At 44.2% G+C, this 26,891-nt stretch overlaps 2 protein-coding genes across 4 annotated transcripts; one reads left to right on the forward strand and one right to left on the reverse strand.

Moving 5' to 3' along the window:
- Positions 1-745: 745 nt before the first annotated feature.
- Positions 746-3,324, reverse strand: RPL37 (ribosomal protein L37). Its single transcript, XM_084783543.1, has 4 exons — positions 3,221-3,324; positions 2,491-2,626; positions 2,233-2,317; positions 746-862 (listed from the first exon to the last, which is right to left on the reverse strand). Exons 1-4 carry the CDS (start codon positions 3,221-3,223, stop codon positions 793-795), a joined length of 294 nt encoding a protein of 97 aa, XP_084639669.1. The 5' UTR covers positions 3,224-3,324; the 3' UTR covers positions 746-792.
- CARD6 (caspase recruitment domain family member 6) lies at positions 3,309-24,358 on the forward strand. Of its 3 annotated transcripts, none has more exons than XM_084783542.1 (4): positions 3,309-3,443; positions 12,823-13,111; positions 15,025-15,567; positions 19,618-24,358. In XM_084783542.1, the coding sequence occupies exons 2-4, from the start codon at positions 12,829-12,831 to the stop codon at positions 21,963-21,965; spliced, it is 3,174 nt and encodes a 1,057-aa protein (XP_084639668.1). In that variant the 5' UTR covers positions 3,309-3,443; positions 12,823-12,828; the 3' UTR covers positions 21,966-24,358. The 3 variants fall into 3 exon arrangements, with proteins under 3 accessions (XP_084639668.1, XP_084639667.1, XP_084639666.1); XM_084783541.1 differs by lacking the exon at positions 3,309-3,443 and adding an exon at positions 3,461-3,638; XM_084783540.1 differs by lacking the exon at positions 3,309-3,443 and adding an exon at positions 11,546-12,712.
- Positions 24,359-26,891: the final 2,533 nt, after the last annotated feature.

The following is a 26,891-nucleotide window of genomic DNA, read 5'->3' on the forward strand; positions in this document are numbered from 1 at the left end:
CGGGGTTTGTGTCACAATTCCAGACTTCTAAGTCAACCAGACAGGCTGAAGATGTGATTGAAAAAACAAAACAAACAAACAAAAAACCTCAAAACATCACCAACAACAAAACAACACCTCAAGTGAAACTCAGTAGTCTCATCATTGCATCACTGTCTGTTTTATTTCCCCCAAGCCTTCTACACACAAGAGCCACAACACTGTCTGCTCTTACAGAGCAGAGAGGTCCTGAGTTCAATTTCCAGCAACCAAATGGTGGCTTACAACTACACTGGAATCTGATCCCTCTTTGGCATGCAGGCACATATGCAGATAGAGCACCCATAAACATTAAATAAACCTCTAAAAAACAAAACCAAAACCAGTAGGCTAAGTACAGGCGATGTGTGGTCCTCCATGCATAAAGGTTTGGCTCCGGAACCTCAATTGTCTTGATTTTTCAAGTCCCTTACAGATTGCAGCCACCTTTAGACACCTCAAGCATGGTAGGAACTAATCATTCAGGCAGCACAGCTTAGCTATTTTACCACCATTCTAGTAACTGTGCTCTTCCTGTTCAAACCTCACTTGCCTCCTCATGTTAAGGGCCAAGCCAACAATGGAACCTAGACTCAGAAGAGAGAATTCGTCCACCCCCACCCCCACTTCAGGCACATAGGAACTGACCTTATTATATATAAAGGCTCAGTTTTCAGTATGTCACTAACTGAATACTGAGCTGACATATTAAAATACCTCAGCACACTACAGTTTTTGAAACCAGAGCATTTATTTTATGACTGCTTGAAATCTTCAAGATGAACTGGATGCTGCAACAGCTGCCCTCTTGGGTTTAGGTGTTGTTCCTTCACGGAATCCATGTCTGTTCCATGTTAAAGACAAGAAAAGTTAATGTAGCAACATCAAAACATTACTTCCAATCTCATCAAGCTGACATTAGTGAGCTTATCTCAGTTAAATGCTGAAATCAATATAGTATTCATATGTTCAGACATTTATTTTTAGAACATCACTGATAAGCTAGTGTTTTATCCCAATTAAGACACCCATAATTCTAATATATAAAGCTGCAATAATTTTAGGCTTGTTTTCCTACCAATATTCACAAGAACTGAGGCACCATGAAAGCTAATCATTATGCTATAGATAGGTCCTAGTATCTTTTCTTTAGTAACAGAAAACAATGGCCAAGTGTTTAACAGAACCCTTGAAGCTGCACAAAAGCCTAAATTCTAAATAACTCTCATTTCTACTTTAGAACTAGTTTTTTCAAAAAAATAAAGTTAAGCGAATAGGAAGCACAGAAAATTTAGGCATAAAGTTAGTGGCATATCCCAAGACCACAGTCTTAGCTTATGAAACCCTAGCAAATCACTACACAGCAAGCCCACAAAACTGCAATTCCATTAAGCGTAAAACACAAAGCATCAAAATTTAATGTTAGTAGTCTCTAACCGCCTGTGACCTCCTAAGTTAGGCTCTACTGTAGACTACGGGTAGAAGCTTCCCACAACAGACTGGAAGCAGCAGAGGTTCATGTCTGCATCATTTTCAATCTTGGTGGAAACCTGATAGGGCATGCGCTAGAAATAACTGCCCAAACAGGATTCCACAGCGAAGCCTTAAGTTGGGGCTGAGAATTAGGTATTTTTTTTTTTTTTTGAAGACAGGGTTTCTCTGTGTAGCCTTGGCTGTCCTGGATTCACTTTGTAGACTAGGCTGGCCTCGAACTCACAGCGATCCGCCTGCCTCTGCCTCCCAAGTACTGGGATTAAAGGCGTGCGCCACCACGCCGGCGAGGATTAGGTATTTTTAAAAAACATCAAGGCCCAGCCTCCATTAAAAGACTCCCTTATCTGTAGCTTTTTTTCTTTTTGAGATAGGGCTTCTCTGTGTAGCCTTTGCTGTCCTGGACTTACTTTGTAGACCAGCCTGGCCTTAAACTCATAGAAATCCACTGGCCTCTGTTGGGATTAAAGGTGTGCTGTCTTTGTTGCTATGATTGGCTAGCACCTCAAACAGCTTAGATGGCTGATGAGCAAAATCCAACAAAGTATAAGCTGAACCAAGCAAGCTGCCTTCCATATCCCATCCATAAAAGTCTTGACAAGAAAAAAGGGGGAAAATCCACAGTATCATCCCTACTATGAGTGGATATGGAAAGTCACAAGTAAACGGGAGAACTTTTTTATCCCACCCCAAAGGACCAATGATACCGAAACATAACAGTACCTGAATCTCCGGTAGACAATTTTTAGGTGTCTCATCCGCCCGGTCCCGGTTGTGTTCCGCCTCTTAGCCTTGGCACTCCAGTTATCTGATAAAACAGGAAGCCCAACGGTTTTCCCAAGCATCCAGCCAGGTTCCTTTGACCTGGTGTTTTAACCATTCAACCAACATCCCAACCACAGGAAGTCCTGTTCCGTACCAGATTAAGGGTTCTGCTCCATCCCTCCCCCCAACTCCCGGCCAATGCAGCACACTACTTACACTTTCTCTTGCGCTTGGCAGGGTAGCCACATTTGCCACAGGTCGACTTCTGAAGGTGGTAGGCCTTGGAGCCACAGCGGCGGCACAACGTGTGCGTCTTGTTGCGACGCTTCCCAAAGGATGACGTCCCTTTCGTCTGCACATTAAAGGAATAAAGGCGCAATTAATAATAAAAAAAATCTTCTCAATGTACTGTGGCATTCTCACGGAAAACAATGACTGCTGCTGCGACTTAACTGTAAGGGACAAAACGGGGTTTAAGTTCGCACCTACAAGAGAACATTTAAAGAAAAAGAAAAATCTCGCCGCCGGCGACCCACACGATCTAATGTCGTCTTACCCTAACACGGACGCCCGCGCTCTGAGGCCGCCTTTATCTTTTAAGAGTTAAGGGCGACAAATTATGCGCCAGTATCACAGTCCCCGCTACAACAACCCACACTCGCAGTGTCTGGGCAGTAGGAGCCAAACGTCCCCTCGGCTGTCGTCAGCCCCTATGCGGGGGACACCAATGCCTTCCCAGGGAGACCCCGCGCGGCGCTGGGACCGTGCGCTCGGCCAGCCACAGAGCAGCCATTCCTCTGGCTCCTGGGGTCACCCGCGTGCCGCCTCCTCCTCGCCCATCCGCTTCCCTTACACGCAACCTGACCACCCACGCGCCGGCAGCCGGCAAGGCAGCCCCGGGAAGAGGGATGGAGGGAGATTTACAGAGCTCGGGTACAACACTCACCATCTTGCTTCTGCCGCCGAGGCCAAAGAGACCGGAAGAGGAAGCACTTCAGTGACTTCCCGTGGGTAAACTTCCGCCCGGGGAACTACTTCCGGCGGGCGCGGTGCAGCACTATCAAGCCGCCGGAGTCCCGGTGTGGGTCGGGCGGGAGAGCCAGGGAGCCAATTAGGCTCCATGATTTGTAAGGAGGCGTGGATGGCGCCTCCTCCCGCCCCACCCTCAGGTGCGCCAGAGGCCTCTCTTGTTTTCTCGCAGCCCTTCTCCGTCGCTGTGGTGTTTGCTGTCGCCTGTGGGGCCGCTGTGAGGATTCCCGTCGTGGGGCTCGAGGGGAGGCGGACACTGCGTGGCGGTGCCCCTGGCGGTGTGTCATTGAGCGGCTGGGACTGGGATCCCGATCCGGGAAAAGCCCGTTTCCCAGGTTCGGCTTCCTTTGGACGCTTGCTCGCCCTTACCGAGAGTCTTTCAGAGTGCGGACTCTGGCGGATTCGTCTTCATGCTGTAGTAATTCAGAGGCACATTGTTTAATCCCATACATGGAGTCGCACGCAGAGCTTCTTAAATAACTGGTTTCCAGCGCACTGCCGTCAGGAAATCTGATCCTTCACGCTTGAGTACAGCTTGGATGTCTGTGCTGTAATTCTGTTTTCTAGATCGTTTTGATAGTGACCCCAGACCTCCTTGGTAAACGGCAGTTCATTTGTGGTCTGCAACCTCTTCCAGTACAAAACAGGAATCTGATCTACCTACTTTCTAAAGCGAATGTGAGAATTGCTAGGCTATCACATGCACATCGGAGTCGGAAGCTCCTCCCCCCTTCATGTTAGCAAATAGTGCTAGTTTCTTCTAGAGACAGGGGGTAGACATGAAAATGCATAATCCTTTCCACCCCGAAGTAGTGTAAGTGGAGGAGGGTGGCTAGAGGCGAACCCGAGATTGAGCTGAACTGTAAGTCTCAGGAGACTGAATGACAAGTTCTATAAATTTAGTTGCATGAAGTAACACAGATTTAGTCAATGGGTGCAAAGTTTCAGTTATGGAAAATACATTCTCGAGGTCCACTTGAAGTATTGTACTCAGACAACAACATTGTATTGCACGTTTAAAAATCCTTTTAGGGAGCCAGGCGTGGTTGCGGATGCCTTTAATCCCAGCACTCCGGAGGCAGAGGCAGGAGGATTTCAGTGAGTTCAAGGCCAGCCTGGTCTACAAAGCGAGTCCAGGACAACCAGGGCTACATAGACCCTGTCTTGGAAAAAAAAAACTTTTAAGAGGGTGAATCTCATAAATTATTCTTATTCTTATTTGGTTTTGGGTTTTTTGTTTGTTTGGTTTGCTTTGGTTTTTCAAAACATGGTTTTTCTGTGTAGCCTTGGCTGGGATTAAAGGCATACACCACCACACCCAGCTTCATAAGCGTTCTTTTTTTTTTTTCCCCCTTCCCGAGACAGAGTTTCTCTGTGTAGCCTTGACTCTCCTGGACTTGATTTGTAGATCAGGCTAGCCTCGAACTCGCAAAGATCCCCTTGCCTCTGCCTCCTGAGTGCTGGGATTAAAGGCACCACCACCGCACAGCTTCCATAAGCGTTTTTAACAAAAGTTTTAAACCATGAACACTTCTGTTGGTGAAAAACACAAGAACTGCTTAATTTGACTAAAATTGAGATGCTGAGGTGTAGCTCTACAGCAAGTAGTATTTGAGTATCACAGAAATGCAGGGCACTCTGCACTCCGTCTCCAGTAGGACACAAAGAAAAGTAAATATTGGCAAGACTGCCTTCCACCCTTTCAACAGAAAACTCATCTTTTCTGTATTCTAGAGCAGTGGTTCTCAACTTTCCTAGTGCTGCAACCCATTAATACAGTTCCTCATGTTGTGGTGACCCACGACCATAAAACTATTTTTATTGTTACTTCATAGCTGTAGTTTTACTGCTGTTATGAGCTGTAGTGTAAATATTTGTTTTCCCATAGTCTTAGGTGACTCCTGTAGAAGGGTTGGGGGAATCACTGCCCTGGAGGCTACCTCAGTCCCTCTCTAATTGCTGTCTTCCGTCTTGCAGGCCAATAATAACCAACCTCACATTGTATAACTGTTTCTTCTTCCTTCTACCTTTACGACCCCTTGTTATTACACCTACCCCACCTAGGTAATTTCTTCATCTCAAGGTTAGTTAATCTGAAACCTTAATGCTTTCTTCAACCTCATCATTTGTCATGTTACCTAACATATTCACATGTTATGAGTTCTAAAACAGCTATTTTGGGATGGGGTCACAGAGTTACTGTGTCTGCATCGTGGACTGTGAAAATGAGATTAGTGAAGAGGGTAGGATGGGCATTAACCACCAGTGAACCTACTCCTGCGAGAGGCACTATGTCAGTGTCTTTACCCAAAGACATACCTAGAGACAGACATAAGGCAGTGAAATTGTAGTGGATGTAAACATGTTTTTGTTTTGATCCCAAGTGTGGGGTGTGAAACAGACTTGTGAGAGGGTGAATGATGTTTGTTAGAAAGGGAACTGCCTCATACTGGGACATGGTCTTTGCTAGTTAATAAACATCCTGGTAATGACTCTGAAAGGAGATAAATAGGGCTGGAAAAACAGAGGCTTGGCTTTGGCATCACTTTGTATCATTTAGCTGTTCATCACTCTGCTTTGCGATGCTCCAGAGAACGCTTCAAGGCTCCCCAGCTGCTGCAGCTGTGCTCACTTTTGCTAGATTTCTAGTTTGCTGTTTAATTTCTAGAATCCTGACAACAAAGAAGAGTGGAATCTGCCCAAAGAACTAAGTCTAAAAGTGTCTACTTCTCCTGTCCTTATTAACTGGTTTTCTCTCCTATCTAGGGTCGGTGGGTTGGAAGGGAAATAGAGGCATTGAAGAGCCTCAAATAAAGTAGGTTTTAAAAGATCAAAGCCTACATGAATTAGGTTTTTCTTCTCCCTAATGTGAGGTAGTTCTTTTTGGGGTCCTGAGATCCATGCTCTAGAGGCGTAGGAAGTTCCTTAGAGTTTATCCAGGTTTCTATCCAACTGCTAGGTTTTGGTAGGTCAGCAGCAGCTGGACATTATTTTTTTCTTTCTTGTTCACCTTTTCATTTTTAAGATGGGGCTTATGTTGCCCAGGCTGTTCTCTAATGCCTGAGGTGAAGGGATCTTCCTGCCTCAACCTTCCATGTACTGGCAGATAGTGCAGACACATGCCACCAGTCCAGTTAGGCCAGGTTCTGAAACAGCCATTTTTTTTTTTTTTGAGACAGTGTTTCTAACATTGGCTGGCGTGGGCTGGCAGAGAGCTCACAGAGATCTGTCTATCTCTGCTTCTGGAGCCATGGGACTAAAGGAGTGTGCCACCATGCCTACCTTCAGACTAAGACTTTTAGCTTAGGGACTCACCCTCTACCACTTTGCATTTTTGACACCTATAGAGACCATGTTAATCCTGTATCCTGCATTATAGTCCTGATACTGATAAGAGTCAAGTTTTTTCTTTTTCTTTTTTGTGTAGCTCTGGCTGTCCTAGAACTCACTCTGTAGACCAGGCTGGCCTCGAACTCAGAGTTCACCTACCTCTCCCCTACCACAGTTTCTCCCATATCTTCCCCAAGTCCATCCCCAGCCAGCTTTGTTATTGTTCTCTCTTTATTTAAAAAAGCAAACAGACAAACCAGAAACAAAACCACCATCTTCTGTTCCTGCACCAAAAACACAAAAATGAAAATCAAATCAAACAAAAGAGCAGTAAGTTAAAAAAGAAATCACCTCTTGGGTGTGGGGCCTGCCCCAAGTACGGTTGATACACCCAGTGAGACTTCATTGGAGAAAACTGATTTTTCCCTTTTCCAGAAATGTCCAATTCCCTCTCTCAGTGGTAGGGCCCCTGTCTGGCTTGAACCTTGTGTGTGCTACCACAGCCTCTGTGAATTCATACATGGATCGATCCTATTGTATCCGGAATCATCCATCCCTTGTAGTACTTGCAATCTCCCCAACTCCTCTTCCAGATAGTTCCCTGAGCCCTGAAAGGATGGGTATGATAAAGATGCCTCACTTAGGATGGTGTATTCCAAAGTCCCTCATTCTCTGGACATTCATTGTCCAGCTGTGGGTCTCTGTTAGCTCCCAGCTACAGCAAGAGGAAGTTCCTCTGATATGAGTTGAGCCAGGTTCTGCTCTATGCGTATAGGACTCACTATATTGCTGTGCTCCTTTAGCAGAATACAAATAGTGCATTTCCCCCCATCTAGTTTCAGGTTCTTGGTCACCCATGCAGTGTCAGATATTGGTAGCATCTCCTGGGGTGGTTCTTAAATCCAATCAGAAAGTTGGTTATGCCCATACCATTTGTGCCACTATTGCGCCAGTATCTTTCTGGAAAGTTCCTGTAGGTCACAGGCTGTGTATCTGGGTGATATTGATGATTACTTTTCACCTCACGTGTGTGCAGAGTACGTCCGGCACCACGAATACCTCTCAGTAGAGGTGAAGCTTCTGGTTGAGCATCTGCATGATAACGTAAGTTAGTGTTGCCTTCATCCATAGGACCGTACCTTCATATTTGAAGGCTTGGTCATCTGGGAGTAACGCTACTTGAGAGGGATTGGGAGGTGTAGCCTTGTTGGAGGAAGTGTATCACTGGGCTAGGCTTTGGGGTTTCAAAAGCCCAAGACAGGCCTCGTGTGTCTCTCTCTTTCTCTCTCTCTCTCTCTCTCTCTCTCTCTCTCTCTCTCTCTCTGTCTGTCTCTCTCTCTGTCTCTCTCTCTCTCTCCCCCTCTCTCCCTCTCTCTCTCCCCCCTCTCTGTCTCTGTCTCTGTCTCTCTCCCCTCTCTCCCTCTCTCTCTCCCCACCTCTGTCTCTGTCTCTGTCTCTTTCTCTGTCTCTGTCTCTCTCTCTCCCTCTCTCTCCCCTCCCCCCCTCTCCCTGTCTCTCCCCTGCCTCCCTGCTAATTGCAAGCCTGGATGTAGACCTCTCTGCTACCTCTTTTGCACCATGTCTGCCTGCGTGCCACCTTGCTTCCTTTTATGATAACAATGGACTAAAACTCTGAAACTGTAAGCAAATCCTAATTAAATGCTTTCTTTTATAAGAGTTGGAGTGTCTCTACATAGAAAACAAAAAACAAAACAAAACAAAACCCCACTGATTAAGACATAACCCAACAAAACCTCTTTACTAAGCTCATGAGCATGAGAAACTAGGGAGCACTTAGAGGACAGAACCTTTCAGCCAGACAAGAATAAGTAAACAAGCAAGGTGTTGGGTATGTTAATGATTCAGTCTGTCTATACTGTGTATATATCATAACATCACCATGAGTCCATAATTAAATATAACATGCAATTATAAATTTGCCAACTAAATGAAACTTAAAAAATAAAAAAGATCTTTGAGAAAAAAGTTAACCCCTAAAAATAAATCTTTAAAAAATTCATTTATTTTTTAAATGGAGGAGTGCTCTGCCTGTATGTATACCTTGCAGGCCAGAAGAGGGCATCAGATATCTTTATAGATGGTCATGAGCCACCACGTGGTTGCCAGGAATTGCGCTCAGGATCTCTGGAAGAGCAGTCAGTGCTTGTAACTGCTGAGCCACCTTTCCAGTCCCCAAAAATAAATTTTAAGAATTTTCAAATTTCTCTTCAACTTCAGGTACCAGAACCACATAAAAAATATCCTTAATTACTAATGCATACTTAGCATTGCTCCATGCGTGGTTTGCCTTTATTTACATAGTATTTGTTTCTAGTAATATAATAGTAACCTATCCAAGAAGACCTTGCAGCAAACTACGTAGCTTCCACTACTTTCTCATTTTGTACCTTTTCCATCTTCCCTCCACTTGAACAAATACAATTCCGAATTTCATAATCATTGTTTCTTTCCATATGTTTGTAGCCTTCATTGGCTAGGAATTTGCTATGTTGACTAGGCTGGCCTTCAATGGATAGCAATCTGGCTGCCTTTGCCTCCCTAGTGCTTGGACTAAAGGCATGGGTCACTGTGCCTGGCTAGTGGTGGGTTTTCTGAGGTGGGCCAGCCTGACCTACAATTGTTGGACTCAAGGAATCAATCCTCCTATCTTATAGTCCTCTGTACCTTGCCTACATTGCCCATCTAATAGTATTTTAATGGATTCATCAATATTCATAAGTGTGTGTGTTGTGTGCGTGTATTCAATTTTAATTTTTTAAAGGATGTCATCCTGAATGTGATCCTTTGGGGACTTTCAGTTTTTCCTTGATATTCTTTAATGATTGTTCTATATTGTAGGCTAGTGAACTTCATTCCTATTGAATGCTATATAATATTTTAAATAAATGGGCTGAAGAGATAGCTCAGCAGTTGAGTGCACTTGCTGCTCTTCCAGAGGACCCAAGTTTGAGTCCCAACACTCACTTTAGGCAACTTACAACAATCTGCAACTCAAGGATCTGGTGCCTTCTGGCCTCAGGTGTACCTGTACACACACACACACACACACACACACACACACACACACATCACACACACATATCACCCACACACATCATACACACATATCACACACACATCACACACACATATCACACACACACATCACACACACATATCACACACACATATCACACACACATATCACGCACACACATACACACACACACAAATAAAAATAGATCTTAATTTTTGTTTGTTTTTGTTTTTCGAGACAGGGTGGCTTTAGCTGTCCTGGAACTCACTTCATAGGCCAAGCTGGCCTCAAACTCAGAGATCTGTCTGCCTCTGCTTCCCAAGTGCTGGCATTAAAGGCATACATGACCACTGCCTGGCCTAATAGAAATAAATCTTGGGTTTTTTTCTTGAGACAGGGTTTCTCTGTGTAACAGCTCTAGCTGTCCTGTAACTCGCTCTGTAGATCAGGCTGTCCTCAAACTCACAGAGATCCACCTGCCTCTGCCTCCCAAGTGCTGAGATTAAAGGTGTGCACCACCACTGCCTGGCTATAAAAGTAAATCTTAAGAAATATTATATTAATGAAATGCCACAGTTTATTTTCATGTTGATATTTAGGTTTTTAGGTTCTTGTGAACTATGTATTTATAATTAAAGACCATAGTTTTAATAAAGATATATATATCTATATATCTATATAACTATATAGTTTTAATAAAAATGAGACAATGTCTGTTCATACAAATAATTAAAATTTTTTTTGTGTGTGGTGGCACATGCCTTTAATTTCAGAAACTTGGGAGGCAGAGGAAGGTTCATCTTTGTGAGTTTGAGGCCAGCCTGGTTACATAATGAATTAATGGACAGCAGGCCTACATTAGAGAGATCTTATCTCAAAAAATTAATTTAAATAAAAAGTTATTTTGTGTACATGAGTGTTTTGCCTTCATGTATGTATGTCTACCACATGCATGCCTGGTGCTGGAAGGGTACAGAAGAAGGCTCTGGATTTCCTGGGACTGGAGTTATGGCTGGTACAAGGATGCTGGGAATCAAAGCCAGATCTTCTGCAGGATCAGAAAGTGAGCCATCTCTTCAGCCCTAAAATGTATTAGTGTTTAAAGTGGCTGGAAAGGTGGCTCAGAGGTTAATAGCACTGACTGCTGTTCCTGAGTTCAATTCCCAGCAACCACATAGTGCTCACAACCATCTATAATATGATCTGATACCCTCTAATGCTGTGCAGGTATACATGCAAGCAGAGCACTGTATGCACAATAATAAAAAAATAAATCTTAAAAAATTATATATATATATATATAATGTATACAGTGTACTGCCTGCATGAACACCTGCACACTAGAAGAGGGCACTAAATCTTATAAAGATGGTTGTGAGCTACCATGTGGTTGCTGGGAATTGAACTCAGGACCTTTGCATGAGCAGACAGTGCTCTTAACCGCTGCCCCACCATGCCCAGCTTTTATTTTTTAAAAATAGCATCTGTAACTTGCTATTTTCCAAAATAATATAAGGTGTGTATCATCACTTATCAAGTTCTACTTTATACTTTTAAACAGTCTAGCAGGAAGCTGGAGACATGACTCAGCAGTTAGAACCCTGGCTACTCTCCTTAGGGATCCAGGGTTCAATTCCCAGCACCTACATGACATTCTCCAAACAAATAAAATCTTTTAACAGCTTAATAATTCTTCGGTATTTTATTGTTATCATTTACTTAATAGTTCCCTGATTTATGGAAATTTAAATTATTTTTTATTTTCTCCTATTATACTTTTGGAAAATATGTATGTATGTATATATGTATGTATGTATATAATATTTACATATAATTTTTTATGTAAAAATAAAATAATATTTTATTTTATTTTTTTGGTTTTCCAAGACAGGGTTTCTCTGTGTAGCCTTGGCTGCCCTAGACTCACTTTGTAGACCAGGCTGGCCTCAAACTCACAGTGATCTGCCTGCCTCTGTCTCCCATGTGCTGGGATTAAAAGCATGCGCCACCATGCCCAGCCTTGGAATACATATTTTTATATGTATATTTTTGGCATGTATTTAGTATTTCCTTTAAAATATTTTAGATTTATTTTAATATATACATATGTGTGTGTATGTGTATCTATCTATCTATCTATATGGGTACCATGTGTATGCCTGGTCCCCTTGGAGATCAGAAGGGGAGTTGGATGACTATGAGTGACCACCTTGTGAATGATGTGAACTGAACCAGGTCTCCTGTCAGACCAACAAGTGTTCTTAGTGTCAAGCCCTAAATTTCCAAAGGTGGGATCGCTGGAGTGAAGGGCATACATTTAAAATTTGTACCTAACTCTGTTATTTACCTGCACATTGGAGATTACTCTCCATGAATAAGTTAATTTACATTTATAGCATCACAGTATAGACCCCAGAGCACCTAGCCCTATTCCAAGTTCAAGGGAAAGAAAGTTCCTGGAGGAAGTCGCCAGCCTGACTTCATCTCTTGTTTTATTTTATTGAGAGAGGGTCTTACTATGTGGTCCTGGATGCCTAGAACACACTGTGCATCTTGACTAACCTTGAAATGGCAAAAATCCTGATCTTCCTGCCTCTGCCTTCCGATGCTGGGATCCTAGGAGCACGCCTCCATTTGCGGCACATTCCCTCCTGCCCAGAATTAGTGAAACAGTCTGCTGATCAAAAGAGCAGAGGGTTAGGAATACAGATCAATAGTAGAAGAGAACAGCATGAGATCCTGGGTTCTTTTCTGAGCAAGCGCTTTTACACACACACACACACACACACACACACACACACACACACACACACACACACACACACACACACACACACACACACACACACACACACACACACACACACACACACACACACACACACACACACACACACACACACACACACACACACACACACACACACACACACACACACACGCACAGAGCAGATAAAAGACCAGCAACAGGAAACGAGCACAGAGCGCTCCGGGCTGCCTTCCCTTCCCGTGTTCCTTCTTCTCTGCCCTCTCCAACAAAAGGTAATCTTGACATGTTTTATCTTTGCTAAGTAGAATTCCTATCTTTCTTTCTTTTTTAACTTAGATGTCTTTACATGCCAGAATAACTTAATCTATTTTCTGTGCTTTAGGAAGCAATGGCGACAGAGGGTGCTTCCTCAGAAATCATAGAAAGACAACGAGCAAAGTTACTTAATTTCCTCCAACAAGACCCCGATTCTATCTTGGACACGCTAACCTCTCGGAGACTGATTTCGGAGGAGGAGTATGAGACCCTGGAGGAAATAAGCGATCCCCTGAAGAAAAGTCGGAAGCTACTGATTCTGGTGCAGAAGAAAGGAGAGGGCAGCTGCGGCTGTTTCCTCAGGTGTTTGGCTACAGCGTTTCCAGAGTCAGCTGCCTCCTTGGGCTTAAAGCTCGGTAAGCTGACTTTTTAAATTGGGGGGGGGGGGGGGGAGGGAAGGGGAGGAAGCAGATTTTCTAGAAAAGGAAAAGAAGGTTGTCTGGTATCTGGATTGACATCCTAAGGTGAGTTTCACTGCAATGTGAAACAGAAAGTATGTCTTGTTTTTTTTTTTTTAAAGCAGGAACAATGGCTCTCATTGGTTTAGGAGCCAGGTAATTGCTGACCGGGCTGTTCCAGCTGCCTCTGAGGCACCATCAGGAGCTTCTTGTTCTGGCAGGGATTTGGAAAGAGCACACAGTTAGTAATGGCACCGTTTAAATTCGGAGATGTTTACACCCCCCCCCCCCCAAGGCCTCTCACAGTGCCTTTTGACAGCTACTTTGAAAGTCCAGGGGACACCCTTTTAAACCACCCGGATGGCCAGCAGCTTCCTGCCCCCTGTGATTAGAATGTCCCAGGACAGTTTCTTAAGTGTAGTTTCTCCAGTGGGTGAGCAATAAAGTTTTCAAGGTCTTGGAAATTGCTACTTATAAAATATGGTTATTAGCTGGGCGTAGTGGTGCATCCCTTTAATCCCAGCACTCTCGAGGCAGAGGCAGGCAGATAGCTGTGAGTTCTTGGCCAGCCTGGTCTACAAAGCGAATCCAGGACAGCTAAGGCTACACAGAGAAACCCTGTCTCGAAAAACCAAAAACCAAAGCAAAACAAACAAAAAAGCTGTCAGCTTGCCTTGGAAATGACCACTAGAGGGAGGTGTAGCTTCCTTTTAAAAGTAATCTAAAAGATGGCCCAAGATGATTTTAAGGGACAGACTCATGATCCTTAATGTAGGGCAGGTCTTGCTCTAACTTCCTCCTCAGTCACTGTACTCGGGCAACAAGCAATGCCTGTGGGGTTATTTCAGTTTATCATTACAGGTTCAGCTCATCACTGTGGGAGAAGTCAAAGAGGTAGAGGCCGGAGGACAGCCAGTCACACCATTTCTGCAGTCACCAGCAGAGACAAAAGTATGCACATATAGTGCTTGCTTGTGCTCACCTTGATTTGTCTACTCTGCCTAGAGATTGCTACCATCCACGGTGGTAGGGTGGCTCTTCCCACATAGTTAATTTGAAGCAATCCTTCGTAGCCATGCCTAAAGGCCAACTCAGTGCAGGAAACTCCTCACTTGAGATTCTCTTCTCTGGTGATTCTAAATTGTGTTGACAATTAAAATTAACCTTCGCTAGCCTCATCTGCCTAGAAAAATAGCTTTTACTATTTCTAGAATACACTATTCCAAACAGTAATTGGCCCATCCATTAGGAATTTTGGGAATCAGATTTCCTTAGCAGTGGCCGAAAGAAATCTGAGTGTGGGTCACATTAAGTGTACAATTAAACACTCTTCATAACAAGTACATTTCTTTCCATTTATTTACCACGTGAAGCTGCTAGGAGAGCTTGTTTTGATTCCTCCCCCCCCCCCCCACCATGGGAGAAAGGAAGTTCTGATAATGGATTTGCTACAGTGCACATTAGATTAAATACAACAGGCATTTGATCTTATAGTGAAATAAAGAAGAGTGATTGCATTCCTGTAGCCCCAGCTAGTGGGCTACGCCAAGGCATGAATTTATTTGAGCTCAGGAGTTTGGGCCAGCCTAGGCAACACAGACAACGGCTTTTCGTCTGAAAGAAAGGAAGAAAAGCTGGGTGTGGTGGCACAAGCCTTTACTCCTAGAACTCGGGAGGCAGAAGCAGGAGGATCTCTGTGAGTTCTAGGCTAGCCAGGTGTATAGAGCGAGTCCAGGACAGCCAGGGACCCTGTCTCAAAAAAAAAAAAAAAGATATAAAATGAAAGGGTGATGCCTTGAGGACATAAGACTCCAGTCAACTTAAAATTCTTACTTTGGAAAAAAGGCAATAATGAAATGTTTTCTCTTCAGGAGCTGCACAGCAGGGAGCGGAAGCAGCCCAGTCCGCGGAGGTAAGCAGGGATTCAGAAGATACCATTTCTCTTGCGAAGAAAACCCCTGAGGACGCTGAGATAGCCCCAGACTCCGAAGAGGAAGAGCGTGTTGGTCGGGAAAAGCCTGAGTTTTTCACCTATGAGGAAAGTAACTCTAGGGAAACCGCGGTTTCCTCCAGGGACAAAGAGGAGGGGCGCGGTACTCCACAAGTCACCGTCCCACATTCTGTTGAGTATGAAGTTCCAGCAAGTATCACGTACTTAATCGATGGACAGAGATACGAGGAGCCAGACGATTCTCTGTATTTAGAAGAAGGGGACTATCAGGAGTCTGTTGGGTACCCTGAGGACGCCGAGACCGCTGTGGAGGAAAGGGCTTGTGATGACCTGCAGTGCTTTGTATATGATGGTGAAGAGGATTCCAAGTATGAAGAAACCATGGGGTTCTCTAACGAGGAAAGTAGTTGCGAGGCTTCAGAAACCCCCATTTCATTGGAAGAGGAGGAGGGGAGCACTGAAGGTACAGAGACAGCGCGTGTAATTAGTTAGGCAATTTACCAATAGATTAAAAAAGGGCCATGACACACTGCAGAGCGGGCATGACAGGGCAAATCAACTAATCAGAAATCTGGTGTTTCTCTGTCATGGAGTTGCTTCAGGAGAGTATATTGAACAGAGGACTTCTCAGATCTGGGGAGGTGGGAGACAGGGCAGTAGAAAGACTCAGTGTCCAAGGGAAATGGCTTTTTTGTTTGTTTTGTTTGGTTTTTTCTTTTTCAAGACAGAGTTTCTCTATGTAACCCTGGGTGTCCTGGACTCCCTTTGTAGACCAAGGTGGTCATGAACTTACAGAGATCCGTCTGCCTCTGCCTGCCTAGTGCTGGGATTAAAGGCGTGGGCTACCACGCCCAGCTAAGATTTTTTTAGTTTTTAATTTTTGTTTTTTTGAGACAGGGTTTCTCTGTATAACCTTGGCTGTTCTGAACTCATTTTGTAGACCACCCTGGCCTTGAACTCACAGAGATCACAGTGAGCCACCATGCCCTGCTGGGAAATAGATTTCAGGACCTCCTTTGGCTACAAAAATCTGTGGATACTCCCAACTCCTTATTTAAAATGGTCCACTGAACCAGGCCTGGTGCCTCAGGGGGAAGGAGCATGAGGAGCGCTGGAAATGTGAGCTCAGCCAGATGTACTTAGTGAGTTCTAGTCTAGCTAGGGCTACGGACTGAAATCTGTATCAAAAATTTTGAGAGAAGAAGGAATGAGTGAGCAAGCAAGAGGGGCAGGGTGGCGCACGCCTTTAATCCCTGCACTCGGGAGGCAGAGGCATGTGGATCTCTATGAGTTCAAGGCCAGCCTGGTCTACAGAGTGAGTCCAGGACAGCCAGGGCTACAAGAGAAACCCTGTCTCAAAAAAGCAAAAGCAAATAAGAAAAAGAGAGAAAGAAACAAAGTGACTTGATACCTGTATATAACTTCTATACATTCTCTTATGCTTTTATTAGTTTTAAAATTACATTTTAGTTTAACCGATGCATAATAATCACACATATTTATGAAGTTCAATTCAATAATATGAACAATGTGTAATAATCAGTTGAGGGTAATTGGCGCATCTGTTGCCCAGACATGTATGACTTTTGGGGGAACCGTTCAGAATCCTCCCACTGCCTGTCGGGGTCCGTGCAGGTAATGCCAGCACTCCAGACACTGGGAAAGGAAGGCTGAGAGTTGCATGTAAGTCTGGCCTCATGAAGTCCCATCTTAAAGCAAACACAAAACGAAGTAGCTCTGGATACTAGCTGATCTAGAAAAATTTATTCATAGTTCTCAACCAAAGATGTCTTACTGTGATACAAAATATCAGAAGTTACGCTTTCCTTATATATGCATACCAAGTTTTTAAGCTACATTTGTGGTGTGTGTGTGTGTGTGTGTGTGTGTGTGTGTGTGTGTGTGTGTGTGTGTGCTGGAAGGGTACGGAGGTCAGAGCACAGCTTTCAGGAGTTGTTTTTCTCCTTCTCCCACGTGAGTCTCAGGGGTGCAGCCCAGGTCATCAAGCTAAGCAGAAGGGCCTTTATTTACAGGGCTGTCTGTCTCCCTGGCCCTAGACTTTCTGAGCTCCCAGAGAACTCATACTAACAAAAGATAAACTCTATGTAAATAGTTGTTTTTCAGGGAGGAATGATAAGAAGAAAAGTTAGTCATCATGTTGAGAATAAGCATAATATTTCCCCAAATATTTTTGACCTGCAGTTTATTGAGTTGCAGGTTCAGAACCTTGAATATGGAGGGCTGTTCATATGAGCAGAAGTAAGTACTGATTATCAGCCCATAGAGTTCTATGATCACTTTTAACCATACAGTAAGGGATATCTTATTTATTTTTATGTGCTTTTAATTAATTTGTTCATTGACAATTTCATTTATGTTTACCACAGATTATATATTTTGGCCATACTCCCAGTCTCTCCTGTACCCAGCAAGTCTCCCGCCCATATCAGGGCCTCTTGTTTTGTGACCCATGAAGTTGTCCAGGCCTCCCTTGAGGGCACCAGTGTGTCACCAGCATGCCACCAGTGTGGAACATGGGTGGCTCACTGGTGTCATACCGAAGGCTCACCTTCTCTTAACAGCCATCAACTACCAATAGCTCCCCTCAGCCCCTCAGGGCCGTGTGAACAGGCACATTTGTGCAGGCCCTGAGTAGGCAGCTGTGTGCTCATGATGCAGTGGATGTGTCACATTTAGAAGACAGTGTTTTTAAGTCCCGTGTCCCCATCTGTCCCTTCTTTGATGATGTTCCCTGTAGTTGGAAGGGATCTTACGTCTGTTCTTTTAAGTGCTAAGCACTTACAAGTCACTTTTTCTCAACACTCTGGCCAGCTGTGAGATTGTATTAACTAGCTGCAAAAGGAGGCTTTTCTGACCAAGGCTGACGACAAAACTAGTGCATGGGTATAAACATCCACCAGGAGGCAGTTTGACAGCATTTCCATTTAGCATGTGGTAGCATCTTCTCTATAGGGCCCAGCTGTGAGCCTTTGACCAGGTCCACTGTACTAGGCATAAACACCTTCCTATGCAGTAGGCTTCAGATCAATGAGCCAGGGTCCTGTGACCTCCAGGATAGCACGGAAGTCACAGTGAACCCTAGGGTTACTTGGAGCTTCTGATCCTCCTGCCTCTACTTCTGAAGTTCTAGGATTATAGGCATGATCCACCACACATGGTTTTTTGGTGCTAGAGATGGAAATCGTGTGGACAAGCATTCTGCCACCTGATCTACATCCGCAGTCACTAGTCAGTGATTTTAGACTTTACTTTCTGTCTTCAGCTTAAAGCATCTTGGTAATTTTAGCAGCTTCATAGCCAGAAAGAAACTGTGTTTTGCAGTTTTTAGTTTTAACCACTGAAGTGGAGATCGTCAGTGGAACAGCTTATGCTATGTAGTTAAGGTCTCAGGATGTCTGGTCTGGTCTGCAGATCACCATCTGACACCCATGTGTGCAAACATTTTTTTTTGTACCTAAAATATAGATTTGTTAAAAATGAGGGTAGAGTAGGCAAGATGACTTGGAGTGAACCAACTCTTGAATGTTGTCCTTTGACTGTCGCATGCATGACATGGCATGTGCATTCACACACACACACACACCACACACTAAGTAAATATAAAAAGTTTTTTTTTTTTAATGTGAGAGTAAAACCATAGAATACACACTGTGGAGCAAGAGTGGGCTCTACCAAACATGGCTCATGTGCCTGATTGATGACTGATGTGGGAGGGCCCAGCCTACTGTGGGTGGTGGTACCACCCTTAGGAAGGTGGTCTTGAGTTGTATTAGAAAGCAGGCTGAGTAAGTGTGTAAGGAGTATTCCTCTGTGGCTTTTGCTTCCAGGTTCCATGAGTTTATGTCTTGAATTTCTTTCTTTTCTTTCTTTTTTTTAAAGATTTACTTATTTAAAAAAAAAAGATTTACTTACTTATATACAGTGCTCTGTCTCATATACACCTGCAGGCCAGAAGAGGGCATCAGATCACATTATAGATGGCTGGGAGCCACCATGTGGTTGCTGGGAATTGAACTCAGGACCTTTAGAAGAGCAGTCAGTGTGCTTAACCTCTAAGCTATCTCTCCAGCCCCTTGAATTTCTTTTTATGACAGACCGTGATTGGAAAATGTAAGCTGAAATAACCTCTTACCTCTTCAAGGTGCTTTTGCTTGTTTTCTTTATCACAGCAGTGGAAAACAAACTAGGACATATACTATGCGAGATTAATAAGTCTCTGAGAAGGAAAACAGGGCATGAAGGGTGGCGAGATGAGACTTTTATCTTGAATTGTTTGGCAGTGAAATTGTCAATTTTTGAGACAGGATTTCTCTGTGTAGCTTTGGCTGTCCTAGACTCGCTCTGTAGACCAGTCTGGCTTTGAACCCACAGCAATATGCCTTCTGAGTGGTGGGATTAGAGGCATGGGCCATCACGCCCAGATCAGTTACATAATTTTAAAGGAGGGAAACTGATTCTGAGCAAGGCAATAATGAGTACTTTTGCTTTACAGAAAGAAAAAGAGTGTTTCAACGTGTCCTGTCCTCTCTGAACATGGACAGAAGCAGAAAGCTTCTTCCAGACTTTGTGAGGCAGTTTTCCATAGATCAAAGATGTGAGTGGACACCTGAGACTCCAGGAGACTTAGCTTGGAATTTCCTGGTGAAAGTTCAGGCGTTAGACTTGACAGCCAGAGATTTCATCCTTAGGCCCTGCAAGATGGCGGGCAAAGAGAGCAAGGAGGAATTGCTGGATGGAATGGAAAATTTAGCCACGGGAGACATACAAACCATCAACCCCCTTGACGTCCTTTGTGCCTGCATGCTTTGCTCGGACAGCTCTTTGCAACGTGAAGTCATGTCAAACATGGCGCGATGCCAGTTTGCTCTTCCCCTGCTACTGCCAGATGCAGAAAACAACAAAAGCATCCTAATGATGGGGGCCATGAAGGACTTACAGCAGCACCCAAAGCAGGCCTCAGAAGGACCCCCCAGGGAGGCAGAGATGAGCCTGAGCCTCAGGAAGATGCCTGTCATCTCTTTTGTGCGGCTAGGACACTGTAGCTTCTCCAAGTCCAGAATCCTTAACACCCTGCTCAACTCCTCCCGACAGAAACCATGCAGAATTTTTCTCCACCGGGATCTGTCTGCCCCCGTGCTTCCTCGGCAAATTTCTGATGGCCTGGTGGAGGTAACATGGTATTTTCCTGACAGCACGGAGGCCAAAGAAAGCCCTCCAGTTTTCCAAAAGCCTGTTGCTGTGGCCAACCTTCGTGGAGATCTAGAAAGCTTTTGGACACAGTTTGGCTTTCTGGTGGAAGTCTCCTCGGCTGTTTTCTTCTTTACCGACTACCTTAGTGAGAAGGAGTGGAACTTGCTAATGTTTTTAGGAGAAGATGCCATTGGAAGGTGCTATTTCATCCTCAGTCCCCAGGCCAAGGAGAGTGAAGAGGCTCAGGTTTTCCAAAGGGTCCTGAAGCTGAAGCCATCACAGCTACTGTTTTGGGCATCAGAGGAGGCTGGGGATACAAGGAAGACCATGGAGGACCTGCAAGCTGCCCTCCAGGAAGTAATGTCCTCCTCGCTCAGATGTCTGTCCCTAGAGGATATGGCCTCTCTGGCCAGGGAGTTGGGGATTCAGGTAGACCAAGACTTTGAAATCACTCAAGACGTCCAAGTTTCTCCCAGCACCGTTGAAGGTGAGAACCAACAACCATACAGGCAGACAAAAAGCCCATCGGAAAGCCAGTCTCAGAAGCCTACCGGGGAGCCTGGGGCTCAACGGGTGGCTAGCCAGAGTGCTCAGAATTTTCACCAGACTACAGCACTCATGCCTCATCCAGTCCACCCATGGCCCTTGCCTATCAAAGCTGGAAGTAACTTCTACCATGTTTCCTTGAAAGTCCCCTGGGTTATGAGCTCCCACTTTGGACCACAGCAAAGGGCTAAGTGGTTCTTTCCTTTATTCCATCAAAATACAATGGAACACAGCAGAGGTAAGTACTTCGGTATTCAGAACTTCCAACCCTTGAGGTTTTATTCTGGGGAAGGATTCATGAAATTTCCAGGAACTTCTTGGGGGTATCACCTGAGTGGAGCATCTGGGAGATCAGAAAGACAGACTTTTCATGTACGGAGCCATCCTGAGAGCACACAGACAGCGAGAACTCTGCAAAGGTCTGGGACAGTAGTCTCTCATGTAGGTCACTCACCAGGAACAAAAGCAGCAGGGAAGTCACAGCCTGGGAAAGCCTGTGCCCAGGGGATGCAGCTGACTGAAGCAACTGGAAAACCTATGAGGACACCATTTCATATTAAATATCCTCACCCTCAGACTTGTCAGCCAGCAGGAGCCATTCAAGAACGAATAATGTCTGGTTCTCATCAAGGATCCCAGCGAGTAACACAGGGAAGGCCTTCGGATCCAGCTTTCCAACCAGGGTCTCAGGCCACGTCTGGGAGTAAACATCCATCTCCCTCCCAGTTCAACTCCCATCAACCTAAATTCCAGAGCAAACACGTCCAGCCTAAGCCCTCTCAACCTGTACCTTCTCAGAAAAAAACATCTCACCCCCAGGCCTCTCAAGCTAAACCTTCTCATCCAAAGCCGGCCCAAGCTAAACCCACTCACCCCCAAGCCTCCCAAGCTAAACCCGCTCATTCGCAACCTTCCCAGGCTAGACCCAGTCACCCCCAGTCACCCCAAGCTAAACCCTCTCCATCTAAATCTACTCAGTTCAACCCACATAGGCCCCAGCAGTCCCAATCTAAGCCTTCTCAACCTAGATCTACTCAACTCAGATCATCCCAGAGCAGGCCTTCGCAGGCCAAGGCCTACCATGCAAGAGCAGGGAAATGTTAGCGAACACACTCCAAAGACCTATGCAGTCTGTTCTTTGCTGGGATTATTCCTCTCATATAACAGTCTGAAGAAAATTTTCAATGAAAGACTGATAAAATTAGCAAAACACAAAAATTATGCAATGTCTAAGTGTATAGTTAAGCATCTAAATGTGGAAAATACAAAGGCAGTTAAGAGTAGGATCTGCCTGCATAAGGTGGCACACTCCTGTAATCCCAGCGCTCAGGAGTCAGAAGCAGGCAGGGCTCTGCATCTGAGGCCTGCCTGGTCTGCATAACAGCAACATAGCAAGTTCTAGATCAGCAGAGCACACAATGAGACCCTGTTTAAGAAAAAAGAAATCTAACATCAAGCTAACAGGATCAGCCAGTATTCCAGAAGGCACCACCCATTAGACTCAGTAGGTTACCAAAACCAAACAAAAAGTAACCGCCCCCCCAAACCAGCAGGGAGGGGGTGGCAGGAAGAGCTGAGGGTGGATGTGATCACTGCATCCATGCATGAAGCCGTCAAATAATAAGGGCCAGACGGGAAAAGAACAGGCTCTAAGGATACATGAATCATTGACGCCATCGCCTGGGTCATGGAGTCTGTGAGGTAGCCGTAGGTGTGAAGAGTGGAGTCAGCGCGTAATTGCAAAGTGATGGAACTACAGAGCTCAATAATTTCAATGCTGAAGAAACACTGCTTTACACTGCTTTAGAAGCACCTTGGTTTGGGGTTTATCGTCAGCCACTGAACAGATACCCTGTGCCACTGGAGCAGTTAAGTCAACTCTCTTCTGCCCACGGCCCCAATTTTCATGCCTGATGAAACTTTCTCATTTGGCCCTTACACATAGAAATAATGAATGCTCAGCAAATCATAATTTCACATTAACTTCGGGATGTATTTGAGTATATTTCATACTTTAGGTATAAAAGTTAAGGAAATTTAGCTCATTAGAGGTTCTGATATTATTCGTTTAGTGGTTTGAAATCAGGTATGTGCTAGAGGGTTTTAAATTTAGAATTAATTGTAAAGATCAGGATGAATTTACGATGAGTATAAGTAATGTTTGAGAGGGCTTACGGTTCAGAAGGGATTATAATTTTTGTAAATTCAGATTGTTCTGACCATCTGGATAGCTTCTGATAGACAGCAGTGTTAAGTAGAAAGAATCTGTCCAATTCACACATTTAACTGGAGCTTCTCTAAGTTTTTAAGTGACAACAAAAGGCTACGCTGGCTGAGCATACTGGTACACACCTGTGACCTTACCCTTAAGAGACTGAGGAAGGGGGATCAGGGTTCAGGCCAGCAGCACATAGTCTCAAAAAGCAAGACAAGCCACTTTAAGGTAAATGTTACAATTTGCCTCATTTAGAAATAAAGTTTTATAAGTTGGACTAAATGTCCCAGGTTTTGAATTTATGACTTAACTTTTTAAAATTTTATTTATTATTGTATGTTTATAGTGTGTGTAAGTATGTGTGTGTGTGTGTGTGTGTGCACCCACATGCGTGCCACAACATGTATGCGGAGGCCAGCAGACAACTTTCTGAAGTCTTTTCTCTCTTTTCATCTTTAGGTGTAGTGAGTTTTACCTGCTGAACTATCTCACCCATCCCTATAAACACAATTTTAAACAGTAAAATAGTTCCAAGGCGTCAGCTAGGTTAAAAAAATTGTTCTTGCTTTCAAGGCCTCAAAGAAAGAAATCAACATATATTGGGGCCATGGGATGGCAACTCAACTTTTAAAAGGAATTGTTACTGTCTAAGAATAGTCTAAAATCACAAAAGCATGCTTGTTTGTACATGTGTCAAATAATATTCTTTTCAGAGTATTTAATCTCATTACTGTAAAGATATAAAAATAATAGGACAATATATGTGAATATTTAATTTTACTTGTGAATTCTGTCTTTTAGAATGATAAATGTTAGAAGTAAAAAGAACAGTCAATTCTCAAAACAAAAATGCCTTAAACCAGTTCAGACCGACCTACAGATGAAGCATGAAGTCTGGGCCCTGCTGCCACATGACAGTCTAGCTACCCCCATGCAAACTCAAACGTTTAGAAGAAGATGATTAAGAGTCAAGCTTGCCTCATGCCTTTCACACATAAAGTTTATGCTCCTGAAAAGCCTTAAAGTAAGCAGGGTATAAAACATGTAAATTAACCCCCACATCATGTGAGTTGAGAGACAGACAAGTGTCAGGAGCAGGTGACCTGAGAGATTATACCCTCTGAGTAATCAATCAGCCAGAGTGGGAAAGGAAGAAGGGACCCCCCCCCCCCATCCAGGGCTATAACAGCTGTTCCTTGTGCTCACATTGTCTGTCCCCCTTTTGTCTGGGTTGGTACCAGATCATGCGAGACTGTGAAATAAATTGCGTCACTTTTACTTCTCTGAGTCTCCAGGATCCTCATTTCTCACAATAAACAAAAAACAAAACAAAACAAAAAAACAACATGAAAATTGCCTGCTGAGCAAACATATTGGTATACACATATGATCTCAGCATCAGGGAAGCAAAAGTAGGAAAATTGGAGTTCTAGGCTAGTTTGAGCTATATCTTAGTCAGGGTTTATATCGCTGAGATAAAACACCAAGACCGCAGGGAACTTGGGGAGGAAAGGGTTTATTTCACGTCCACATCACAGTTTATCATAGAAGGAATTCAGGGCAGGAACTGATGCAGAGGCCACAGAGGGACACTGCTGATTGGCTTGCTCCTCATGGCTTGCCCAGCCTGCTTTCTGTAGCCCCTGGACCACAAGCCCCAGGCTAGCACTGCACACAGTGAACTGCACCCTCCGGCATCCACCATCAGTCAAGAAGATGCACTGCAGGCTGCCTACAGAGCAGGGTGGTGAAGGCCTTTCTCAATAGAAATTCCCTCTTGTTAAGGGGTAAAGACCGAAAGAACACTCAGCGCATACAGAGTTCAAGTTGAAAGTCTGTATTGAGCCTGCTGGTGCCTGCCTGGAGAAAAAACACTCTCACAGAACAGCCCCAAGTGCATATGATAGGAAGTATTTAAAGACACAGAACACAGAACAACTATGTCCTGACTGACAGCTGCAGGGTGAAGCAAGCAAGCAGTGAAACAGGAGCCGAGAACACGCAGTCAGCTGGGGCATTTCCACCCTGAGTTTCTAGAAGACGGTTGAGTGACGGTCTGCTCTTCCAAAGGTCCTGAGTTCAATTCCCAGAAACCACATGGTGGCTTATAACCACCTATAATGAGATCTGGTGACCTCTTCTGTTGTGCAGGAATACAGGCAAATGAATACTCATGTATACAAATAAATCTTTAAAAAGTATGTTATCTGGAACATCAGGTATGTAGGTTAGTGTAATGTAGGGAAATTGCTGTTAGAGGCTGCAGACACATCTAATAACATTATTAGCTTTTGGATTGGCAGTTATTCGGTGTCTTGTTTGAACATTTCAAAATAATAGTCCCAAAGATGGATGTTAGGTGGAACACAGAGATGGGCAATTGGGAAAGGGAAGAGATAGAGAGAGGGAGGCAGTAAAGAACATAAAGGGAATAAAGGCCACCCCAAATAACTTGGGCTCAGACTTTAACATTAATTTTGTTTTGTTTTTCAATGTAGGGTTTCTCTGTGTAGCCTTGGCTGTTGTGAGGCTGGCCTCAAACTCACAGAGATCCACTTGCCTCTGCCTCTGTGAGTGTGGGGACTACAGGTGTGCACCCCTGCACCCAGCTTGACCTTAACATCTTCACCCTCTACACACAATCACAGAAGTCCTACTTAAGTCAACCAGGTTGTAGACTGGCATGCCTCCCACTCCCAACTTCAGTTCTAGCTCTTATTTCCTCTAATGGCATCTGAGGTTTGAATACAGGCTCAAGGCAGTTTAAGTCTTACCAGACACAGAAGGATACGATACTGAAATCTGAGAAAATGAGAGGCAGAGGCAGGAAGATCTAGAGTTTGAAATCTGCACAGAGTGGGCTTGAAGCTCACTTGAGCTACACAGTGAGAGACTATACTTCAAATAAAGAAGCAAGCAAAGCAAAGCAAACCAAACCACAGACACAGACACACACACACACACACACACACACACACACACACACACCACAGACACACACACACACATACACAGAGACACACATACCACACATACACACATATACCACAGACAGACAGACACACACACACACATACACCACAGACACACCACAAACAGACAGACAGACACACACACAGACAGATGTGCAGACAGACCAGACAGACAGACAGACACACACACAGACAGATGTGCAGACAGACGCGCACACACACACACACACCCCACAGACACAGAGACACACACCACAGACACACATACACACACCACAGACACAGACAGACAGACAGATATAAATAGAGATGAGATAGGGAGGGACGGAGGAAGGGAGACAGCGGGGTGGGGGGGTCCGGGTGGGGTGGGGGTGGGGACACGGCTTATAGATTGGATTTTCCTGAGGCTTTTTCTCTCCCTGGAGCTAAAATTTTGAAAATCGTCATTATAGTGCCATCTTCTGGACACTTTCAATGCTTGCACATAAAAATCCACCTCAGTTTGCCAAATTTAACTCTTCTATGGGCTGATTCATGACATTTTAAAGGAGGAAATACAACATTTCTTCAGTTTATCAATGCTGTTCTTTTTAAACATCCAAATACACAGGTTAAAAATAAGTTCATTCATAGACACGTATTAATTCACAGAGGAAGGAGAAGAGCAGGTAGTTGTCCTTCACAAGTAATCCAGCTGCCATCTTTTTTAAAAATATATTTTATTAATTTATTCATATTACATCTCACCAGCTGCCATCTTTTGGCCGTTGATTTCAGCCTTTTCAGATTATGCTAAGATAAATAGGCCCACACATGCTGGGTAAAATCCACTTAGTGTTGCTG

Source organism: Acomys minous, assembly GCF_964271855.1.
Source record: "Acomys minous genome assembly, chromosome: 5".
NCBI lineage: Eukaryota > Metazoa > Chordata > Mammalia > Rodentia > Muridae > Acomys > Acomys minous.